General features: G+C 37.1%; 1 protein-coding gene and 1 long non-coding RNA gene across 2 annotated transcripts; one reads left to right on the top strand and one right to left on the bottom strand.

Annotated features, from left to right (window-relative positions):
• The first annotated feature begins 1,665 nt into the window (after positions 1-1,665).
• Positions 1,666-18,280, top strand: LOC147162106 (uncharacterized). Its single transcript, XR_015097273.1, has 4 exons — positions 1,666-1,791; positions 2,068-2,206; positions 14,308-14,873; positions 15,598-18,280. It is a non-coding gene; the product is annotated as an uncharacterized LOC147162106 (long non-coding RNA).
• st8sia3 (ST8 alpha-N-acetyl-neuraminide alpha-2,8-sialyltransferase 3) lies at positions 7,283-24,284 on the bottom strand. The gene is made up of 5 exons (XM_086096926.1): positions 23,604-24,284; positions 19,876-19,905; positions 15,558-15,677; positions 14,280-14,837; positions 7,283-11,233 (listed from the first exon to the last, which is right to left on the bottom strand). Exons 1-5 carry the CDS (start codon positions 23,765-23,767, stop codon positions 10,951-10,953), a joined length of 1,155 nt encoding a protein of 384 aa, XP_085953052.1. The 5' UTR covers positions 23,768-24,284; the 3' UTR covers positions 7,283-10,950.
• Positions 24,285-25,737: the final 1,453 nt, after the last annotated feature.

The raw sequence follows: 25,737 nt of genomic DNA on the forward strand, positions 1-25,737 counted from the left end.
TGTAGGTAAAAGATCTAGCGGCAGATATAAGGCAAAAGCTGCAAAGTGGGTGGAGTTATGATGCACGTCGGGGCTGTAAAGTGGCCTTGTAGAAGGCCCAAGGATGAGGAGGTGAGGAAGAGCAGATGTTTGGGGAGGAAGAAGAGGCCGGGAAGGATGCGGCAGAGGAGGAAAGATTGTTTGGATTACACAGTCGCATAAATCATCAACACTGCTGGGAGTCATGTTTACTCTTTCCGGAGTTATTTGACCTGTACTCTTAAATTGTATTAACACTGTGCAGTGTTCGCCAGTGTTAATTTTTTACTCAATTTTTAGTTAATATGTATTCCGAAATTTTAACACTGAGGAAAGAGTTAAACACCAATTCTGATGAGGACCAAATACACTCCGACATGGTGTTAAATTAACAAAGCAACCCTGATGTCTGAAAGTGAACACAATCAATTTGCATTCAACGTTGAGAGGCTTCATTCTCCACGAACAAGAAATATAAAAATCATTTTCTTTTCAAAAACCAAAAAACATAATACAGTGTCACCATTTTTGGGTGTTTTGATAGAACACATTCTCTACTACCCATAATAAACAAACAGGGCAGTCTCGTTGTCTTGTGTCGTCCCCTGTAAAGTATGAACCAGGAATTTTTATGCTAACTAATTTTTTTAATATTTTTTTTTACACACAGTACGCTCATTATTGTTTCTTTTAATACGGTTAGGTTATAACAAGAATTTAATATGAAATGGTTCAATGGTATTGCATTACACAAATATGACAGACAAACATAAAATGATAAATGCATTTTCTGAAAATAGATGCATGCATATAATATTGTGTTTTGCCACAAAAACCAATGGCATTATTTTGAGGCTATGGTTTGTCATGTATGCGAAAAAATTAATGTATGCTTTCTAAACTATTTTCTACTAGCTAATTCTACTACATTCTCATGAAAACATTCTGTTTGTAGTGAGTGAGTTTTGACATGCATATACGGTGTAGCGGTATTGGTGGCGTATGCGTAACTAAATCACATGACACGACACGGCAAGAAAAGCGAGTTTGCTGTTTTTTAAGCAAGTCTTCAAAACAAATGGGCTGTACTTTTTGGATGTTTTTTTTTATTGTCACTTGAAGTTATCCATTTGGTTATAGAGTAGCTTTTGCCCAGTTGAACAGTTGGATTGTAATTCAAATATAAGACAGTAGATTGAGAAAATAAATTGTTTTCAGAAATTCAATACATTTTATAACAATGTTTTAATAATTTGGGTGTAATACTAGTGTTTTAAAAAATCTCACTTTTTTTTGTAACTGGAATCATTCATACTTTTCCATTATTTCCGTTTTTGTGTTGGTGGTCTGTGGGAAATCGCATTGCTCTACTGCCTTGCTATAGTGAGGAATGTCATTTTTAAGTTAGCAAATATGGACCACTGGATAGTGCTGGAGTCATTGGATATGGAAGTCAATGTTTGGTCACTTTGTTGCTACTTGCAGACAGACACAAAGGCAGATTAGCTGGCTGACTGTTGAGATAATCAATAGCCTGTTTATTTACACTCTTTGGAGTCATGTTGCTCAACCACAGATGCAGAAAAAACATGAAATCTGGGTAACTTTGCGATTGTAAGCGGTCACAATTATAGACTTAATTAAGCCTTTTGATTGATAACCACCTGAATCAAACCTGAAGCTAACAGACACTACTTAACACTACTGTGACTAGCATGTTTTTAAAAAAAAAGAAGAAGAAAAAAAAGAGAGACAGAGGTCGTGTGCGTCCTGGTGAGTTTGGCATCTTGTAAAATGGGAATAAAACTGCCGAACGATCGGACATTTTATCCACCGCTCTGTGCGCTCTCTCTCTTTTTCTGTGTCCGTGTCTCTCTGTCCCGGGCCATCTGCTGTGTCCTGAGCAGCAGTATTGATCTGCAGCTTTGTGCTGGAGACCACATGCTAATCTATATAGCGTTAGTGACAAACCCCGCTCGGCTTTGCCTCGCATCTGTCCCACTGACTCTCTCTCTCTCTCTCTCCCCTCTTTTCTCCAAATATAACCAGTGTCATCCTCCCTCTCTGAATCTCTACATCTCGATCCTTCTCTCCCTCAATGACCGAGCATTTTTTTGGGATGAGGGAGCCATCTGTCCGCCAGTAAACTCATCTTCCTCCTCCTCCTGCAGTGGTTGGGTGCTGCATGGTGAGTCCTGTTCCATGTGTTGTGCTTTTGACGGCAGCCATTTTCAGTCTCAGACTCACGAGGTGCCCAAAAATGAGAAATAGTTGCAAACAGCTGCGTGTAACATCATTTACAGCTTTTCACAGAGTGGAACTTAAATTGTAGATCTTGAGAATATTACACCTCAATGTACAATCTACACAATTATTGATGTAAACAAAATGTAAATAAAACACTATTTTCTTATACATAATTTTATGTTGGAGTGCCTTTTTTAAATTTAAATATATACAATAAAAAATATGTTACATGAATTATAGAACAGAAATAAACTACATGACATGTTAAGAGTGCAAATATATTTCGTATGCGTCTGTTGTCATTTTCATCTGGGAACTGTCATATACAACATTTAATGCATATAGTTTTTTTTAAAGAAACATTTTTACATATATATTTACAGTATGCCTTAAGTAACAAAATTATTCACTAACTAAATAAATGACAACATCCAGTTATAGAGAGTGATGTCCATTACACAGCATATAAAGTACTAGTATAATGTAATGTTTAAAGAGTCAAAATTTACATACACATTATTGATGTATAAAAAGGTAAAATGTTTTTTTTTTTAATGTGTGAATATAGAGTATAAAGAACCACAAATATAACAGCGTTACACACTCTATATAAATAAACCAGCATGTGTTTTTAGAATAATTTTAATATAAATATAAAGTACACATAACAAATACACACATGAAAAAATACGTAACAAAAATACAGCGATTAAATACGTTGACTGGCTAAATAATGATAACAAGCTGTACTTACAGTGGCATGCATTAGCCATGTCAAATTTGATATGTTCATATAGTCCAAATCTACATGCAAATATTTGATGTTTAAAAAGGTCATAATGTTTTTAAAACATTGAAATGTGCAGACACTGACTAACTAAATAAAATATAGCTGGGTATGTTATGCAGCGGATGATGCAATATACTATACAGTATACAGATATAGGCTATTTGTCCATTTGTATATGCACACATATTCTACATAAACACACATATATATTGTATGTATAATAATAATAATAATGTTCTTAAGAAACGTTAAAGCATATGAAGAAACATTGTAGTTTCTGACTAAATTAATAACGTTCAGTAAAGCGTGATTTTCAATTGTCAATATTACATATTACCATAATATAATTTATGTATGACCAACAAGTCCCAATCTGCAAACACATTTTTTAATTATGAAAAGGTAATAAGCTTTTATTGAAAAAACTAAGTCTATGTATAATAAATCTTATTTTTAGGTACATGGTAAACTAACGTTTTTTACACCGACTAAACTCCCTGATATATTATGAAATGTAAATACAGTATGTACATGTTCATGTTCAGTGAAGTGGCGACAAATCTATTATTTACAACACACACACACACGCAGACGCACACACAACAGAATTGTAAGAGAGTAAATAGTAACAACGTAACATCACATATAGATCATCCTTAGCCCTTGGTTTGGAGAATCAAATAAAGAAAAAGCTCCACTTTATTCTTCCTCCATCTGATGCCACCTTCCTCCTCCTCACTTGCAGCACCTCCTCTTTCTCCTTTATTCTCTTGAAATCTTTTCAAACTTTTCAGACCTGCTGCCTCTTTTGTTGCGGTTCTGTTGGCCATGAAATCAGCTATTAATGAGAACACAATGGCCGCGTGCAGAGCCGCCCGCTGTATTCAAATGTGACCACACGCCATCATCTCTGTGTGTCCAACTCTAAATAAACACTCGCTCAACAACCATTCAGCTGTCTATGAATTAGTGTGTTGGTTATTAGAAATTCTTGAACTTGGAAATCTGCAATGCAGGGTTACAAATGAAGTTTGAAGATTTTCTTTTTTAATGAAACTTTGTTTTTTAAATCATTTTAGCGGCAGATTTCATTATTTTTCCATCATTCATATGTTTCCATGTGATGCTGGATGTGAGTATTATTTTAGTAATGTTGTAAAAAAAAAAACCCGAAAAAAACCCTTGAAAAAAACTCAACATTTCATCTAAAAAAAAAATTAAATTCTATTTTTTTTAATTTAAGTTCCGCTGTTGTGAAAATTGTCTTTCTCACATTTTGCAACAAAGAAATACGAGTTTACAAAACTGTTGCCCCCCCAACATAAAGATAGAAGTAAAAAAAACTTAGCAAATTGTTTTGCAGCAAACAAATAACTTGTTATTGTAGCCATAATTGTCAGTAATTTATATTTTAAAGTTGTTTAAAAATAAATGATTGTTTTACCCCGCAAAAAAATGCAAGTTGTGTTTTTTCCCTATATATATATATATATACAGTTTGTTATATACTATATGTGTACATACTGTACATACAGTATGATTACTATTTATTGATTCCACAAATGCAACTCTGCAATTCTAAATAAAGGTTGCATCTATACTTTAAGAGGACTGGACAAACGAGACAGGGAATAAATTCTACATTTGGCTTTTTTTCTTTTTTCCTTCCAACTATTCCCTGTGAGATCCCATTACAAATGTGCAATTTCTAGCTTTGTCATCCAAAGCAAAGCTATAATAACATTCTGTCATCGGAATATTTTCCACATTTTACATAATTTAAAGGCTTGCCATCCCCTCAAGTTAAACACACATTGGACAGGACACACATGCAGCTCCATGCACGCATACACATACAGTACAGTATGCTCGAGCAAACATTAGAAAGAACATGACCACAGGCAGAACGAGCTCATGCTAATTCAAATCAATATTAGTGATGAATTTCCATGGGAGCTTTGTTTCCTTCCACTGAACATGCACGGTGATCTGAGTGCAGCTTTTATTTCTCATCTGTACACACAAGAGTCATCAATACTAAGCATGTGCGCGCATGTGTTTGAATACCTCTCAACTTTTTGGTTACAAATGGAGAGAAAAGCGTCGCCATAAGCATGATGATATTTTTTTGGGGGCGATTTTATAAATAAATGTTTTTTAAAATTAAATAGATATTTGTATATTTTAAAATAAAAAATATATTGTTGAATAGTTGCATTTTTTCCACCTAACAACACATTGTGAATATTCTTCCCCCCAAACCATAAATGTATTCTACCTAATGAGTTATTAGGTTCATAATGATCATGTGTAGGTGTGATATTATGGTAGCCATGTAAGAAAGTGTATACATTTTATACTGTACTATAGCTGTTCCTTTTATACAGTAGGTATTATTTTTAAGTAAAAGTTCATATTAAATAAAATGTTTGTCCACATGAAGACTTGTCAGTCATTTACAATCAGAATCCGATGTATTGGTCAAGTGTGTAAAAAACTTAATGACCGACAGAGGGCGGCAGAATGAGAAGCCTGACTGGTCGCTAATTAGCGCCCCAAGTTTCTTAGATAGCAAAAAATGAAACGTGGAAGGAGGTGTGGGGGGGAAAAAAGGACCAAACTGTGCTCCTTTAAGGAGCAAGTTCAGCTTTTTATTATATCATTCTAAATAACAGTACAAATTCATTTATTACACTCGTTAGCACACCCTTGAAAAAAATGCTATGAAAATATGTGACATTTTTGGAGTTGCATTTGAAAATAAATGTGTGACGCTTTTATGAAGGAAGTGTACAAACAAATTCCTCCGCGTTACCACGTATGAGGCAAAGTTAGTTTTACAGAGTTGTTATTCATTAACCAAAGACTCAAAGGTGCGGGGGAACTATTGAGACTCCTCCCTTTACATGATTATTTAATGTCCTCTGGAGTGTAGTTCTTTTAATCATAACATTTGATTTAACCTATTGATTTCTTCTCGGCCTGAAGAGGGAGTGGGGTCTCTGACTTTTTAAACTTCTGATCAAAGAGGCGGATAAGAAAGAGAAGAAAAGGATTATTAATAATTTACAGCAACTACACAAGCTGAATTAGAGATGACAGGAGATTAGTGGAGCTTATTAATGTGACCAAAAGCGCCTCAGAGCTGCTAGAGATTTAATATGACTATTATTCCGTGAATCAATGACATTGTTAATGCGATGCATTGGTGCATATTTGTATGTGACATGAAGAGATGTGACACTTGACACTACCTGAAATGTATGAAAAGAATTAAATGTCAATTCATTTTTGAAATGTTTTTTTTCTGTTTTGCTTGCTAGTTATTGACGATCTTTTTAACAAATTGGCCTCTGATTTGAAACAACCAATTTGGTAATCATACAATATCACCTTTTCTCATTTCCAGTAATGATTAATGAAAGCTTCTTTTGGTAAATTCACTGATGTTTACCTTGAAATGATGCATTCACATGTTTTGAAAAATATTTTTGACGCAACATCAGATTACGGCTTTTAATTAAGTCTAGCATTTGACTTGATCCCAGTTTTTCTTTTGTTACAAGATGCTGACATAAATCAGCAGAGTGAAGGGGTCAGAGGTCAAAGGTCAGTCTCCCCTGGCACACGCCTTCTGACCTCTCATTCACGTACATGCTGACCTACATTGCTTGGCCTTTTTCTCTGTTTTTAATTTTCATTTTAGGGACACGTTAATTTACAGTACCAACAATTATATAATTTATTTACTCTTTTAAATCAAATGAACATGTTGGATCACAAAACGGAACTAATATAAAAAAAAACATTGATGAAACAATATGTTCATAAATATGTTCTTAAGTTTGTATGTAAGAATAAAAAAATAAAAAATCTAAATGTGAATTACAAAGCGCTTTCACTCCTTAACCAAATAATTTTTTATGAGTCTAAAATGTATTTTTAAATCTTACACAGATCATGGAAATCACATATACAGTATCTTTCATGGCCTTAGAGACAGTGTGCAGTGTGGTTGAATGGAACGGTGCCTTACTGTAAACACACACAACTGCATAAATGCAGCACGTGGGACACGTCCCGAAGTCTAATAGAGTCGTAGCCTCTTTTGTTAGAACTAGAACAACAGATCAGGAGATGAAATGAGAACATAGTCAAAATATGTTTTCACCAAAAAAAATATAAATAAATCTGAATGCTGAAAAAAAATGACAGCACACATTTTTTTAAAGTGGAGAATTTTATGACGTTTAATCTCTGAATGATGAATAAGGTACTCAATAGCAGATATGTTTCATTTTAGGCTTCTCACACAAGTTTCCTCTGCAGCATATTGTCTATCAGAATGCAGTGATACATTACATATTCATCTTTATGGATTGGGAAGCTACACGACAAACTTTTATTTCAGGATGAAATGTTCATAATATTTTTTAAACATTTGTATGTGTCACAATAAATATTTCTAAAGAAAGAAAACCAACAAACTGACTTGGAAAAAAAAAAGTCCACAAACAGTATCTATGTTTAAAATGTGAAAATAAAATGACTCCAAATGTTAAGATATGTAGGGAAAGGTTTGAACATTTGAAACTTAAAAGGCAAAAACACATAAAAAAATAGTACTCATTTTGCTTCTCATCTTGATAACACATTGTATCATAAATCCAAACACATTAGAGAATGACTACACAATGAGTCATTTTAGTACATTCACTATGTGAGTGATGCTGGTTCACAACAAGAAATTCATTATAATAGGAAGAAGTATACTCTAGAATGTTACATATGTTATTCCATGTCCCTGCAATTCTAGTTAATCTGCATATTATGTACATATATGGAAGGTGCAGAGTAATCAATTATTATGTTAATCCGTAATTATATTGAAAATTGACTAATCATTAAAATATCTCATTTCATTGAAAATAGTCCAAATCATTGCAATTTCAGCCGCTCAACAGCGTATATTCCCTGATTCGTGCGTGAAAGCAGACTGATTATTTCTGTATTGCAGCAAAGTCAAATATTTGTGCATTTTCTGCACTCTCAATTTGAAAAAAATAAAGTCGCGTTTTTAAATATAGCGATGGAAATTAAAACTTGTTTTTAATTCGATTCATCGGCAAAATAATCCACAGATTCAGCGATTATTAAAATGGACACACCACACGTGTGTGTTTGTGACACCTACAGGAAATGAAAATCTAAGAAAATATGGATATGGAGTTTGTCATCCCTTTTCAGTTCTAACAGTTTATTCACTTCTGTGAAGATTTTGTACAATATTTTGTAGTGCATTTGTTTTGTCTATTCATCCAGAAGACCAGTAAATCAGAGAGCACGGATGTCTCTGGTTGTGTCCGCCAAAAGTTCTTCCACACCAAACTCATTCAAGCATGCCCTGATGGACCTTGCTTTGTACACTGGGACAAAATGGCCTTCTCTGTACTGCGACCTAAAGCATAGGATTGCCCCCAAAAAAAGTATCAGGATAACTTGCAATATATGATAAGGGACATTTCTAAATATGTCTAATTACCTTTGTTCAATATTGTGAAACAATAGCAATAATTGTCTTTTAAAGAATGACTGTAAGTTGACATCTTGCCTTGGCTTTATGTAACTTGTGCAACCAAATTGATGCAAATTTTTTATGAGCACATGCCATTTGAGGGAACGGTAAAGGTATGATGGTCATTATCAACCCACCTGAGGTGGACCTACACAACCTTAAACATATCACATCCAGCACTAAAAAAAAAACATCCCTAAACACACTGAAAAAACAATTGGTGATACACACTGGACAAAACCTGAGTATGCAAATGCAAATAAAAAATCCTGGACATAAATAAGGCATGGAGTATAATACTGCATATATCCTCATAGGGAGTAAATAAAACCGTTGATGATGCACGATAAATAGATTTAAATTAGTGCAATAGCCTATTATTAACACATTGTGTTTTTTTGTTGTTGTCATTTTGGCCTCCATCTTCTTAACTACTGGTGAGAATGTTCTAGGCAACAATTAGTTCACATGAAAGAAAACTGGATTGCTTTTATACACTTAAATACTATATTTTGTATTAAACATCTTAACCTAAGAAAATGAAGCAATTTTAAAAAAACATAAACAAACAGAGCCTGGAGATAACACATACAGTAAATACAGTCAGTTGGACAACAATTCTGAACCTAGTTGTATGAAAGTTGAATGTGTATATGTTCTAGCTCCACCCCCCCCCCCAAAAAAAAAACGAACACATTTTTTTTGTAATGTGCTTTTCAGCAAGGATAATAGCACATTGTACATGTTTGTATTTCAAATTTTTGCTTGACACTCAAAGTAAAATATTTGCCTAATGACATGTATTAAAAAAACAAAAACCTCTTATAAGTTAGGTCACTCGTATCTCAAGGCACTGCTGTCATTTCAGGCTTTGTATGCATTACTGTGAACTACAACAAACGCTACTGCAAAATTACTGCCTGGTTATTTGTGGTAATATTGGCCCAACTATGCTGCTCAGCTATGATGTCACACTGTGTGGCGTATATTCAGTAGTTTTGACAAATCATGCAAAAAGTGATTGCTTATATGTGCTAGTGTAATTCAATTGAGATGAGTGTGGTTTTGTTTTCGCTGCTGTCCAGAAAGAATGATTGAATGCAATCGTGTTTTTGGAAAAAAAAAAAAAGTGGCACAAAATATAAAATCCACCTTTTGGTTTTTGTCCACCTTAACAAATCATGTTATTTAACTGTCTTTCCCATTAAGCTAATTTACATTATTTCTAATAATTTCTAATAAATCGTCCCTATGCTGTATACCAGAGGTGGGCATCGAAGGCCGGAGTCCTGCAAGTTTTTGATGTTTTCCTTCTCCAACACAGCTGATATATGATCAGCTCATCAGCAAGCTCTGCGTAAGCCTGATAACGATCCTGTTGATTGGAATCAGCTTGTGTTGGAAGTGAGAAACCTCCAAAACCTGCAGGACTCCGAGATTTCCCACCTCTGCTGTATACACGTTGTAAGAAAATCCTTAACAGGATGTCAACTGCTTTTTCATAATAAGCACATGCATGCCCATGTGATGTGTTTTTAAGTAATTCTGTACTTTTACAACATGTATTGATATTGTTAAGAAAACAGATGCCATAGAACTCCCCGCAGTTGTGCAATATTCCTGCAGAAACCCTGGTTTATTGTACGAGGTACCACCCGGTAGTCCCCCCCTACCCCTTCAAGGCATTCAGGCACTGCATTAATAATTATAACGACGCTTGGTACAGCAGAGACCTCCACCAAGGCCTAACGTGACAAGCCCTATCTCTGTTTGTGCAGTGGAAGTAGTTTTTGAACATTTCTTTTAAACTACAATCAAACGAACAAAAAAGTGTGATCACATACAGTACCTCTTTCTTCAAGCTTCTGTGCTTGGTGGAGGTAATAACACAAGGATAGGATATGTATGGTCCATGTGTGACAATGAATGTTTAACTAAGGACTATGCATATTTTTTTGTGTAAGGAATCATTATGTTTGAAACATTAATGACACCTTTAAGGAACACACTTGTGATGTTTTGCTGAAGCGCAGCATGACCTAAGGAGCAGCAGTCCTTGAGTGTCTTGACGGAGAAAAAAAAGAAAGAAAAAAGAACAGAGTCCTTGTTTCTACAGGTTCAGTGAGGGGCCGTCACAGCTTGATAGAGATAGACTCTGCAATCTTGTGCTAAAATAGCACGAGAGTCCATTGCACCGCCTTGCCAACATCGTGCTGTTGTGAAAACCACATTTATCAGTCCTCGTCTGACTGGTCCTTTTGTGACTCCGGCCCGTGGAAGCTCTGGTGAGACAATTGAAATACCTCCTGCAGTTTCATGTCTAAGCGCAGTGGGAGAGGCTGAGTTTCAGCAGTCCCTCTGTGTGCATCTTGTAGAGGAGTTTGAACTCAGCAGGCAACTGATGGGCCTCCTGCCACTTGGTGGTGAACTTGGTGCCCTTCTTGTCGTAGTAGTGATAAGGCAGCGCCTTCCCCGTGTTGGGATCCCAGCCGAAAGGCCAGAAGCCATACAGGTGGATCTGGTCACACATAGAAGACGCCAGCGTGTACATCAGGATGCCGGTGCTCAGACGCTTTGGCGACAGCTGTTTAGTTTTCCAGTAGCTGGTGAGTCCGATTGAGAAGAAAAATAAAGAGAACAGCGCATTAGACTGCACAGAAGCATATTGCATTTACTAGGGTGGGCTGGCGGTGGTGGTGGTGGTAATATTAATTTTTATTTTTTTTTATAATTTTGGGGAGAGGGGGCTTTTTTTTTCTGATTTTAGGGATATTTTTCCCCGTTTGTTTAAAAATAATGGTTTTCTGTCATAAAAATATATATTTAAAAAAACAGAAATAATATTATGAAAAATAGAGAAAATATTTCAAAAATATATATAATCTAAAAAACTGTAAAAGATTTATTCTGAAAAACTGAAAAAATACTGAACAAACACCCATGAAAAACAAAAAAAAATATTTAGGAGAACAGGCCACCCCCTCCCACAAAAAAGCATAACAAAACAATATTCAAAACAACAGGAAAATAATTATTCTGAAAAACTGAAAAAATACTGAGCAAAAAAATTCCGAAAAACATTAAGAAATATTCAGAATTTTTTTTTTCTATAGGGTTAGGATTACCCCCCAAAAATAATGCCACCCCAAAAAAGTACTCTTTTTTTCTCAAGTGAATGCAATACGCTTCTGTAACGCTGACCATAACACAAGGGAAGGAATACATCACATGATTGTAACATTACTGAACATTTATCCTGAGCAATATTTAAACAATTTATACTATAATGGTAAATGTTTTACCCCTAGTTTCTTGTATGTAATTTGGTCAGAATAAATTTGAAATCAGAAAAAAAGGTCAAACAACTATTCTAGATGGCAGATTCCAAGGACGAAATGATCTGCATGCAGAGAGTGTTTGCATTTATGCTATTTTTAGTAGCATTGGCCCCGTCTTCTTATCATCATTCTGAATATCATTATCATTAAGTTTGAAATTCTTGTGTTTATTATTATTATCATTATTTAAGAAGATCAAAAGCTTGATCATGATATTTGGCAATAAACATGGCATACAGGCATGGTCTTCATTTAAATTGTTTCTTTGGTATTTTGGTTTAGCGGAGTCATTTCTCGGTCACATGCAATTAGCAGTTCATTCTAAGTAACAACACTAACAAATCCCCCCTTATCAACATCCTTGTCATTTGCAAGCGTGACATTTTTACTTGTTAAAAATGTATAATCTAACAATAAGCATTTATACCATTACAGAGGTCGTCAGAGATGAGTTATAGCGGCGATGACTAATGACGTCTTTCATCCTCGGCACACTGTTGAGCTCGAGAGTCAAACTCTTCAGACTGGCCTCAACAAAAGGCGCTCAGCAAGTGGCTGAAGTGCTAAAAGCCAGCCTGAGCTGCTTAAACGTGGTAATACTTCCCCAGCAGGTAGATTTAATGGGTTTGGTGAAGATTAGGCTACTGTAAGAGTGGCCCATTCTGTTACTACAACACTAAGAAGCAGACTTAAATCCCTTTCTGCAGTTTCAACTCGGTGCCATACCTTTCACTAAATAGTAGTTTCCCTATAATCTGGCTTTGAGTTTAAATCTCCTCTTTGCCACACACACCCACACACACACCCACACCCACACCCACCCACACACACACACACACACACACACCCACACACACACACACACACACACACACACACACACACACACACACACACACACACACACACACACACACACACACACACACACACATGCACGCACACAGACACAGTTGCATGCTATAAAAAATAAATGTCAACATGTGGTCTGCAGCTGTTCAAAAATTTGATTTGAGTCTGAATTAGAAATACAGTGAAGTTAATTAGAACAAGCCACAGCCTATAAAATGTCGCTCGAACGAATTTGCAAATATGTTTGAACGAACTTGGAGGCTAATTGCTGAAATCAATTTGTTATTTTACTGTGTTATTATAATGTCCGCTCGGTATTTTTCCCCATAATGCCATATGCGCATGCACAAGTTAATATCCCGGGAAGAAAAAAAGCTAAACGAATATAATTAAAATAATAAAAACATAAATAAATACTAACAAACAATGTTTACTTACTTAATTATCGAACTTATTGGTATTATGTAGGCCAAATGCTAAACAAATATATATATTTTTTTTTACTTGTGGTATTCAAGTCAATACCCCGCAACATTATGTTTTTAGCATTTAGCCTACATGTACATTCAGACATATTTGCAAGGTTGAACGTATTATTTACAAACTTTTTTGAACATATTTAAATATGTTTGAACGTATTTGCAAATACTTTCAAACAAGTTTGCCTGTCAATTTTTTTTACTCCACATTGGGCAGTTTCACGCTTCCATATTAAATGAGTATTAACTAAGTATCTATCTACGAATGCAAAATATTCCTAATCTACAGAACTCGTTTTTCAATTGGGATTTAAAAAAAAAAATACAAAACATATGGTACCCTGGTGGGGAACACGGTTATAATAGTTTTCAATTTTTCATTATAGTTTTTTTTGTTTAGACTTTTTTTTTTTAATTCAGCTAGTTTTTAGAGCGTGTTTGCTGTTGTTTTTTCAGATAAAAAAAAATTGTAGTATTGGTTTGTTTTTTAAATAAATGGAGAATTTGTCAAGTGCAAGATAAAAAAAAAAAGGTCACCGTAAGTATTCTGTAAAAGAGATTGCCGATTTCCAAATGACTTTTCGATATTCCTTCTTCCGTTTGGTTGTACAGTAATACAGAAATAAAATAAATACATTTAAAATCAAATTAAAAAGCAGTTTTAGTTTTAGTTATAAATAGTTAACAATAATAATCATGGTGGGGAATCACTGTTGTAGATAGACCACAGTATTAAGTTTTCTCTGTGTTGCTTTGTTGCAGTAGTTCAGACCGAATATGAAATGTTGACTACACCGGGGTTGTCAGATCACAAGATCACACAAACTACATTGACCATATATGGAAACATGCCAGCTCACATTCGGTCTGACTGCAGAATTTCTTTCAACTTTATTTTTTTAACAATTTTTTTTTTTCCGGCTTTTTTAATTTGTTGACGTACACTATAGTGTCTTTGCCTGTGAGGGTGCATGTCTTACTTGTTTATGTGCTGCATGATGTTTCCAGGCCAGGCCAGCTTGATGTTCAGTTGGCCTTGATGTTCCACAAAAAAATCCACCAGTGTCCTGGTCACTGTGGCTGACGTGTGGAAGAAGAACGCTGGGATCCACAGAATTGCACCGTCCAGTTTCTTCAAGCTCAGGAAGAAATTATTCCTATCCTGCACCGTCAATAGGTTGTTGTAGTATTTCTCTAAGATACTCGGGTTGAAGGTTGTCATGTTTGTGCGCCGCCCGACATCTCTCTTAAAGACTTCTGTTGGTGCAAAGTTGCAGCGGAAGACAAAGTCAAACTTCTCAATCTGATCGCCGCAACGTGAGCCGGTGAGGATGCCGCTGTTGCCAACAACTGCGCAGACATTGTAGTGCTTGTTCAGAATCGGCGAGACCTCGGGGAGGAGCGAGCGGAAGTTCTCGCCGATGGAGTAGACGTACTTGTGGCTGGAGTAGGCGTAATGCATCAGCTGGCCGATGCGGACTAAGCTGCGTGTTAAGGTGAAGTTGTGAGGAATGTCGATGTACTGGGAGATTTCCTTCCTGAAAGATGCAAAAAGAAATGGATGATGAAAAAGGGTAATGCAGACACGGTTTAATAGAAAAATTATTCACCAGTTAATTAAAAAATAATAATTTCAATCACATTTTAACTCATTCACTCCCAGCCATTTTCACTGAAATAACTCTCTTCGCTCCCAGCTGTTAACTGGATTGTGACTGATTTTCCAAGGTCCAAAAAATATTGTGTTCTATTACTATAAAAACATGAAACCTACCAAAAGAAAGATTAGAGTCTCTTCTTTTATCAGGAAAAATATATATATTTCTATCTGTTTCCGTTTTGCAGCAATTAGCATTGGAATATCATTCATCATTATTCACAAACCTGTTAAAAACACTGGGAAAAAGAGCTTGTTGCAACACGGCCCTGTCTGATCTCTTATATTCTACTGCCACCCGCTGGCTGTTTTTTGTAATAACTACTATTGCTTTAAGTGACCTCTTCATGTCAGAAGCTGCCTTCTTTTTCTGTATGCTCTAGCATTAAAAAAAACAACATATAAATAAGTTTTTGGGTTTGAATGAGTTAAAATAATCTTTAATGAGCAGCTCTAAAATTTAAAACTGATTGGTATCAGCCAATCTCACTCATGGATTATCGTATCAGAATCAACAGCATAAAATCCTGAGTGGAACATCCCTAATAATGTTCCTAAATTGTTAGTTTTATGTGATCCAAATATTTGTTTACGTACGTACCTCAGCTGGATAAAAGCTGTGCTGTTGTATCTCCATTTAGAGGAATTCTTCAGGTCTTCGCTAAGAGCATTGGTCAGTGGTGTGAAAGCTGGATCCAGATACTTCAGTGCCAACTGTGAGCTGCACACGGAAGGAGGAAAAGGAGGAAAAGGAGGAAAGTAGTCCACAAGTTTAGATGTGGTTTAATACCTTGCTCAAGCGCATATTTGTCAGTAGTCAGGATGCAGCAGATTCTCCCCCATCAGACTTTTTTTTTGTTCCCCAGACTGAAACATGAACCAAATCCAACATTTTGATATTGATGAATATTTGACAGAAGCTGTAGAGGGTCACCAAAGTGTAGCCCCCCAAGGACCACATGAGTGTTCTAGAAATGTCTCACCAGATACACAGTAAATTATGGAGAGTAAATTTGACTCTTTTTAGAGTAGGACCAAATAGACTCCGTTTTAGAGTAATAGTAACACTTGGAAGAGAGTAAAATAAAGAATTGAAAAAAAAGAACTACCTTGAGAGATTGCCACACTAACCCTATGAGCTCGGCCACGCTACTCTTCGTTTTTATCCAAGAGGAGAACAAATTTTTGCTTGATTCCAACTGACACAAGTAATTAAACTATATACTAATAACACACACCTGCTGTGTGGCTCAGGGAGTAGATCGGCAGTCTCCCAAGCTAAAGGTTGTCAGTTTGTTCCTCAACCCTTGAGTGACTTTTATTTATTTTTATCCAATTCTTTATTTTACTCTCATCCAAGTGTAAAACTGAGTCTATAGAATTTACTGTGTAGTGTTGCCAATTGATATTTTTACGTTTCGTAATGAATTTGTGAAATCATCACAATCAGCTTTATTGCCAAAGTATGCAAAACACAAGGAATTCGTCTTCACAGACAACACATACAAGAAACATGAAATAACATTGACATAATGGCAAGCCTGGCGGGTCTTGCATTACAATAATGCAAGCAATATGACATCCCGTTCATTCGTTTGTCTTTCGTCGTTCTTGAAGTCACTGGACTGAGAGGTGAGCTACCGAACCACATAAAACATCCCTAAACGTTCATTTCATCCCTAATCGTTCAAATAAAGTGTTGTGCTGTGTAGTCAGCCAAGAAGTTTGGCTCACTGGAAGCGTTCTGTGCTACAAAGTCGTAGAGCCCGGGTTCGATCCCCGACAATAAGTCGATTTTGGGAAAAAAAAGTTTGGGCACCTCTGATTTAGAACATGATGTCATTTGTTCATTTGTCAAGACTACAAAAGAGAGTTATGTTTTTTTTTCCTATACATTCATCCATACGAAGACATCATCACCAATGGCGGAGGCACGTGGTGGCCAGAGGTGGCATTTGCCTTTTTGACGCCAAGTGGCAGAAAGCTCTATTGTAACTGGGCAACTCACTGACAATTGTAACAATCCAATGCATTGAATTCATAACATATTATTTCATGCAGCCCACGAGTCAGCGCTCGCAGCCCAAGGTCGGCGTGCGAACGGTATCGCCGCATGCATAACAACCACTTATTTAGACATTTCAGGTATGAACTTATGGCCACCCATGTATGAGTCATGGTTTCACCCTGGCCACCCCAATAAAAAATTCCTGGCTACGCCCCTGGACATCACCTCAGCAAGTCGCGTACATTTTTGTAAACTGCCTCTATTTTCTAGCCATGTTGAGTCTGACACATCACCTTATGTATCAACTACAGTCTAAAGGTGCTTATTTCAAATGTAGTCATATTCTGCCCTAGCAGCATCAAGCATGAACACTAAGTAACAACTACGCAAGAGAACCTTGGTGCATTAATACGGACAGGTCCGCTAACTCCACCTGATTGATGTACTTGTTTTATTGGTTATTGAACGGGTGGAGAGAAAAGACATAAGACTTTTTACAAGTCAGCAATGGACCACCAGCGAGTGGTAACTCGGTGATGGATGCAACATGTAAATCAGTTAGCTGCAGATTTGTTTGTGGTGCAAATGTCAGGGATCTTGTTTTATGATTTAATTTGTTTCTCCCAGCGAGGTTAGTTAAAGACTTGAAATTGCATTGAAAAATGCAAAATGACGCAGTGTGAGTGTTTGTTTGTCGACATTATGTGTGTCCATCCGTTGACTGGCGACCAGTCCAGAGTGAACCACGACTCTCTCCCAAACGATGGACATAGAACATGAAAGGATGAATGGAATTGATTTTCCCCGTCAACACTTTATTTTGCTGACACATTTAATGTGGCAAACTGGTAGGTAGTGAAGTTTATAGGGATTTTATAGGTACTGTCTTGTGTGTATTTTCACCTCTTTAAATGTTCTGTAGCCACACATTGTGCAATCTTTAAGATAAAGAAATGGTCTTAAAATGTCTTCAATTTAAAGACGGGCTGCAAAATTAATCACATTTTAATCATGATCACAATTTTGGCTGCCACAATGAAATTAACCTGGTTGTCTGTAATATATTTACATTTAAAATGCAGGCTGTGCTGTATATCTAATCAAACACGTTCTCGTCAAATACAAATTAGATGGATGGTAAAGGCTTGATTACCCGGTGGACTGTTGAGAGTGAGTCACGTTAGCCCTTGGTAAATTTTGTTGATTATTTTTTTCATTATTCATCATTTGCTCTTAAAAGATAAACAATTTATTTTAAAGTTTCATTTTGGACTGAAAATTGTTTACATATTGGTTTATTATTTAATAAATACAGATGTTTTCCCTAACATGATAAATAATTGTCATTAATAATCATGATTACAATATTGATCAAATGAATTGTGATTAGCATTTAACTCAAAGCAAGTCCGAAAAGGTGCGCAGACTGCTGTGCACTTTTCTGGCTGCACAGACGCTCACATCCACTTAACCTAAGTCTGTCATTTCAGCACCTTTGTGACAAATTCTGGGTGCAACAACCCTACAATGTGGGTGTTTCCTGTCAAATCTGCCGCAATCTCCCATCAACGTAAACACTTTTCCTCTTTCACACCCCAGCGGTACAGTCCAACGCCCAGTGAAGATGAAACATCATGTTGCACTTGAAGTTTTGATTCTGGTCCAACAAATGTCCCAACACTTTGACTTAGAAAAAGTTTTTAAAATATGTCTACGTTAAAGTGACTCGCCTGGTCCGTGGCACAAGGAAGTTGGGCACCGCTAATGTATAGATAGTGTTCACTGACGGCAGCTGTGTTTCTATTGTGTTTACACCAAATGTTCTTTTGTTATTGATGAATGTCACTCCAAGCTTCCTCTAACGTTACTTGTGTAAGCAAGACGTATGCGGAAGATTTAGCTCAACTCTCCTTGCAGCGGTACACGTTGAAACGATTGGTTAGTGGAATCGATTGGATTACCCGGACCGGACTACATGGCAACAGCACGTCTGCTCTGAGGTAGGATGGCTCACTCCCAAAACACGTACATTCTTGCGTCTTCTGTACTTTTGGCTTTTATTGGTTGCTATGTGCATTTATCATTTGTGAATTCGAGGTGAAGAATCTCAGGTTATTTTTAAACCAAGTTAGCTAGTTCCCCGACCGCGCTAGCATGTCACAACAAAAACAACAACAACAACATTGTTGGTTCATCACTTATTTTCGTACACTTTAATAACAATTTCAACTTTTGGGCTGCTGGGAAAGGAAAATAAGAGACTTTAATGAGGGTATTTGGAGAGATCTCAAAATCAAACGTATTGACCACTAGATCAATTTTTATCCAGAGTTAGCCACGGCTAGCGGCTCTCGTATATCGCGATCGCATTATAATAAAAGCATTTTTACCATCTTACAATGACACTTACCTTAATCAAAGAGGTCAGAATTTTTTTTGTCAGTTGGAAAATCTTTCGATTTATTTTTTTCAATTCCGGACACTTCTTTGTCCGTTCCCATTCGACATTCCATGGACCCGTGAACGGCACACAATGTGGGGCAAATGACGTCACGTGAATACTATCTAGAGGCAGGCACATCCCTTGCCCTTGCTTTTATTGATGGTCATCAAAACAAACATTTAGAAAACATGCTCTCCTTAAAATTGTCTGTCAAGTGTTAGCCTGATTGTTTTGCACACCACAAAAAACACCATATTTAAAATGTGCTTTATTGTTCTTGTGGTTTTCAATGATATTTACAAATCTGAAGAAAACGTGACCCGCCATGATTTACAGCCAGCTCTCAAAATTCAAAGAATCTCATTCCCAGGAACTTTGCCCATTGTGAAGACAGAATTATCCCTACAGATCGTATAATGTGTCATTACATTGTGCAGGTTTACCAAAGAAGTGTGTATTGGTACTCACCTGAGGTCAGGTTTGCGAGGCGGCCTTTCACTGCAGAAAGAAAATCAAACAAATACAGACACAATAAGTCAAATGCAAACCCTTTGAAGAAACAAATCAAATTTTAATATGCTTTCATGACCATTTAAATTTTAAGCATTTAAATAAAATTTATTTTTGCATCCTTACTTGCAAGTGTTATTAGGCATTAGGCAAAGTAATCAACCCTCAATTATTTGGATCCATAAAGCACACAGTATTACAGCACAGTTTTGGCTTGACAGGGGCACTACAGAAGACCCACACAGCCACTAGTCACAAAAGATAAACAGTGTCACCACGACTTTCTCAGAATTGTGCAACATGGCAAAAGGAAATGTGAGTGTTTGTCCACCATCCACCAAAAGACCTTCAAGTCTAACTCACTCAAAGCATAACCTTGGCCCACCGTGACAGCCAAGCGAGAAGGAAAATGATTACAGCAGGAGGGAAATGAATGGTGCGCTTGTGCTGTAAATCAGAGTCAAGGGCAGTTTGCTGACTTCCAGAACCTTTGCTAGATCAACTGTGTTTTAGCATCCCACTCTTGATCACACATGAAGGATTTCCATGGATGTGGACTGTAATGACCCTGCTGAGCTCTATAGTGCCAATCCAGTTTGTCTCTGGACAGGAAGTCTTGAATCTGAGAATAGGTAACATACACAGCATCATTTAATAAAAAAAGAAACAGAAAAAAAGATGTGGCTTTAGAATAGCTTTGAACCGGGGAAGTAGTTCTAAAGTAATATTTCTCTCTTCTTTTTTTTTTATTGTTTCAATTAAATAAGGCAAGCTGCTTTGCAACTGAGACAATGTGACTCTTCATTAGTTCAACAAATTCAAGTCATGAACTGGGACAAGGTAGGTCAGTACTATAATGTTAACCCTGTCCATGATATTATACAGTCTTGACAACAACAGGTACACCTTCACAATATAAACTTGTGAACCCTAATATTCAATATTGCTCATGAGATCATGCAAATTTTTTTCAAAGGCAAATATTAAACTGCAGTTCTTTGTCAGCTCAAAACCTGGTGACCTTTTCTAGGGCAACAATCCTTTGGTAGCACTTTAAAATGCAAGGAACAAAGTATGGCAACAGTCACTGAAATAACTGACAAATGTCAAAACAAATCAAATATTACTGAAAATTAACCCAGTTCCATCAAAACAATTCATAGCAGTTACAACTTTATCAGTGACAACAGCTCAAAACGTATTCCTAATCCAGACATAAAAAACAGTCCCTCTGTGGGAAGCAGTCAAATAACTTTAAGAAGAAGCAGCAGATTAGAAAAGCGGGATTGAGCGCATCAAAATCCCACATGTGAGATTAAGTGACAGATGTGTTCCTTCAGGTTGACGCACACATCTAATGTGCAGATTGCAGACCAGTTTATTAGTGCAAAGATTATTAAAAATATGCCCGCCAATTACCTCCAGCCATTAAAATATGCCCATACCCACTATACCCACTTTAATAATTCAACATAATAACACAATGCACACAATTTGGCAGGACGAGCCAAAGTTCCAGAATGAAAGAACCTTTTGAAGCAGAAGTCGAATCATGATTCTGCAACTGAATCCCAATAGCTGATAAACTGACTTCAGTAACCGATAAGCGCCCACGGCCATGACAAATCGGCGGTGTCTCATCGATCAAATAAAGCGGAACACGTATAATTTGAGTCTATCTTTGGTTTCTTTAATGAAACATACGACAGACAAAATATTTTTGGGGGCATTGAAAACAGCCAATATCTACACTGTGATTTACTACAATGTTGTTTAAGCGTTCAGCAAATTGGTCATTTCAAAAGTGTGTATCAAACTAGTAGCCCTTCACATTAATCAGTACCCAAGAAGTAGCTCTCAGCTTCAAAAAGATTGACGACCCCCTTGTCTTGAGGTTTCACTGCATAGATGGTGAGCTCGAGTCATATGACTTGGACTCAGCTGGAGTCAACTTGAGTTGTTGATTTTACGACTTATGACTCGCCTGGAAAAAACGTCTGAAAAACTCGACTTTGTCTTGGAATTCATGAGACTCTTGACTTTGATCTACACTCAGCGAACTTGACAAGTCATTTGTTTTTCATTTAAAAGTATTTTTATATAACTTTTGTTTTAGAAAGAAAAGTCTTTTTTTTTTCTTCATGTGAGTGTCATGTGCACCGTAACTAAGCCATCAGTAGCGCTATGTGTTACACAGGACGCTCCAAAGACAAATATTTTGGATTTGGGATTATCTTTTTGATTAAACTGGGAAAAAGACATGAGCAAAATTCAAGGTTTGCAACTCAAAGATAAGAGACACAAAATCTCTGACATTTATTTTCACTTGTCAGACACTTACGGGCACGTGCCTCGTGTTATACTATTTGTGTGAATTGTGAAGCTAAGCTAGCTATGCTAGCTTGAGACTTTAGCTCACCAATAGTTGATCAAATACCAACAAAACTTCATGTCAGTTGTGCATTTAATTGAGAAGACAATAAAGTGATATATTCGACATTACGGAGACTGTTATGTTTAAATGCTATCATTAAAAAAGCAATTGTGGTATAAGCATAGAAATGTATACATGGTAGGGCTGGGTATTGCCAACAACTGTACGAAACCACGATGCGTATCCCGATACCTGTCCTTCAAGGCTTTATATATCCTGATATTTTACATTACTTAACATACATTTATATGAAAACAGTCATATGTATACCCAAATGATATTTTATTATGCTCTAATGTTAGCAGCACTTTCAGTTTACCACCAATGCCACCATGTCTGGTCAAAATATGTGCACACTGCATAGCAAGGAGCAGCTTTCAGCGGGGAAACCGGGAGCCGGGAAACTTTATGAATGAAGCAATATCAATTCTGATGCCTCCGTATTGATATGTGTATTGTCAAAAGGCTCGCAACAATTTATTCCCGCATCGATGTTTTGAGCACACCCCTAATACATAGGCCTCACTTTCAGTTGCTTTTATGGATGTCAGAATGTCCGCCATATTAGATGTGGCAGCACCCCCTAATTTGGGGGGGCTAATTTCGGGGCTCTAAACTAATGCACACTGACTTTACTGAACTTCATAAAGCGACAACCTACATTCGCCCATTGCACATGTGATTTTCCTCCTATATACACAGTATAACATACCAATATTTATCGTCACATTAACAGTGTTAGATATAGCCCATGCAAAAGTTAAAAAGTATGCATTCTTCGAATTAAATAACAGTATATATAAATTAATTTCATACGCTTAAGTTATTTAATTTTTAGAGCTATAAATGTACCTTTTGTGTTATGATCTGAATTTCTTTTATCACTCCATATTGTAACTGAGCAAGATTGTATGACTTGACTTACAATTGGCTTAAACTTGACTCGACATGCTTGAGATGAAGGTTATGACTTGTGACTTGCACATTTGTGACTTATTCCCACCTCTGGTACTGTACTGTACACTACTGCCAATTTACAAGGGAGTAATTCACCATTGAAGATGACTGAAACAGCATGCAGTCCAGTTCAGTGTGTGCAGCCAGGCCCATGTTTCAGGCTGCACTGAGGCCCTCACCATTGGGTACTGTGGTTACGGTTAATGAATTAGCATCCACAGTTAACAACGACCTAAATGAAATGATCCAAGCAAACGCCAGACAAAAATGCAAACAGATCCTGGTTGGAACTCACCGATACCCCGCGTGGAACATGTACATCCTCGGTCCCCCGTTCGGTCCATATCTGGGGGTTCCGAGAAGGAAGTCCTTCTTAATGGACACGTAGCTGATGAGAGACAGAATGAGCAGCGCCACACTGAACATGACGAGCCCCAGGGCGCTAGCGATGCGCACCATCCTGTCTCGGCGTCAGTGGGTGGCCGAGCCCGGCACGAGGATGCGGCCGAGGCTGGACGAGAGCGGAGGAGACGTGGACACGATCAAGAGCATAGCCGAGGTAGGGGGAAGAAGAAAAAAAAAAAAACACGACGCGATGTTAGCGACTGAGAGCGAGCAAGGACATCATCGCAGACGAAGGGTGCTGTGTCCTTTAAAAAAAACAAAAAACGATTTCATAAGCTAAATACGAGAAACAGGCAGCATCGCAGAAATTAGACCTGCTGGCGGGGAAAGCGACAGATGTGTCCCTTCAGAATCATCCTCGCGGTGTCTCTGCCCTTCCTTCGGTGTGTCATTAATTAAGACAGCGTTAGCTTTAAGAGATGCGGCTCTATTGCTACTCTAATCACATAAACAGCATCCTTAAGCGAGGCGGAGCTCCGTCTTCTGCAGGTTGGAGGTGCAGGGACACGCACCACCAGCGGACATTTCATTAGGTACAGCTGACACGACACTTCCCCAAAAAAATGTTGCGTGCTGTGCAATACTACAAATAAACTACGGCATAGTTTCTACCCACTGGCAGTTAAATGCACAAAAAACCCTTAATAAATGCACGTACGCATGACCACTTTTAAATTGACTTTATATTGGCTTTAGGGCTTATTTTATTATTTGTTGTGTATAAGCATGTCATTGTTGATCATTTTTGTTTTTATGATGTAGTGCCGAAGGCAAGGATGCTGCTGAAATAAGTTTCATTGTGTACACAATGACAAATAAAGTTATATTCTATTATATTCTATTATATTCGATTCGATTCTATAAGCAAAGGTGGCAGTTCTCACATTCCGTACCTATGAAGAACATTTACCCACTTTTTTGTTTATTACCCCCACCCCCCCCCCCCAAAAAAAAAACGAATTTACTGTTGCAAAACAAAACAGACTCTGAAATTTAGCTTCTTAAGAAAAAGTCTAAATTAATATGCAGTGCCAATTTTGAGAAAAGAAGAAGAGACTTCTTTGTGCACAAAATAGTTTCTATATGATAAATTTTTACATAGTGCTTGTATTGAGAAGAATCCAAAAATAATTACATTATGCATTTTACTAAGCACTCGCTAGCATTGGCTTGACTTGTACACTATCAAAAAAAAGAAAATAAAGAAAAACATCATTGCTAACATTGTGATGCTGAGTGACCAAAAAAAAAGCAAAATTACTGAAACAATTCACCTTACCTGTACAGTATGGGTTCTATTTTCATGACCAGTGCAAATTTGGTGTGACGATTGATATATTTCTGTGAGGACTCAGGCAGGTTCGCCCGGATGTTGATCATTTTGCAGACATACGCGTATTTAAAAAAAAAAAGGGTGATTTGCGCTGTTGTGGGTGTGAACACAGCCGACCTCATACGCCACCAATCAGCTCTTCCTGCCTGATAATTTGTGTGCCCCCCCCCCCCCCTAATAACCTGGTGGTGGGGCAAGGAAAGCCTGGTAGACCACCGGGTTAATAAAACGCTGGGGGGAAAGCCTGCTATCGGTATGATATTTAGCAACAACTCCATCTCATCCGTAGGCATGCTTGGAGAAACTGGGGATATCATTAAACATGCTAATCGCTGCACCTTTTGGATTTTTTCCCCGCAGATCCAGGATAGACACGCATAAATTAAGATTGGATGCACCATGGCTGTGTACTGTATATCCGGACCATTGCATATCACGTGCGGTTTTATTTCTCACATTTTGCCAACAACTTGTCTGCATTGCATTATCGTCAGCTTGGTGGAAATCCGCATCATATGACTTCTCCACGTCAACTTGCTATTTAACGCCCCCACACACACACACCAGTGTTTTATTAGCCTTTTCCACTGTTTACACATTTTTGGTTGAATAAAGCTTTTGTTTTAGAATCTGTAATTGAAGTTAAGAGACAAGAAACCGGTTTGCTGCTGTATTTCTTGACTTTGTTTTC

The sequence above is a fragment of the Leptonotus elevatus genome, chromosome 15, assembly GCF_054856555.1.
Source record: "Leptonotus elevatus isolate MCC_2025b chromosome 15, RoL_Lele_1.0, whole genome shotgun sequence".
Taxonomy (NCBI): Eukaryota; Metazoa; Chordata; class Actinopteri; order Syngnathiformes; family Syngnathidae; genus Leptonotus; species Leptonotus elevatus.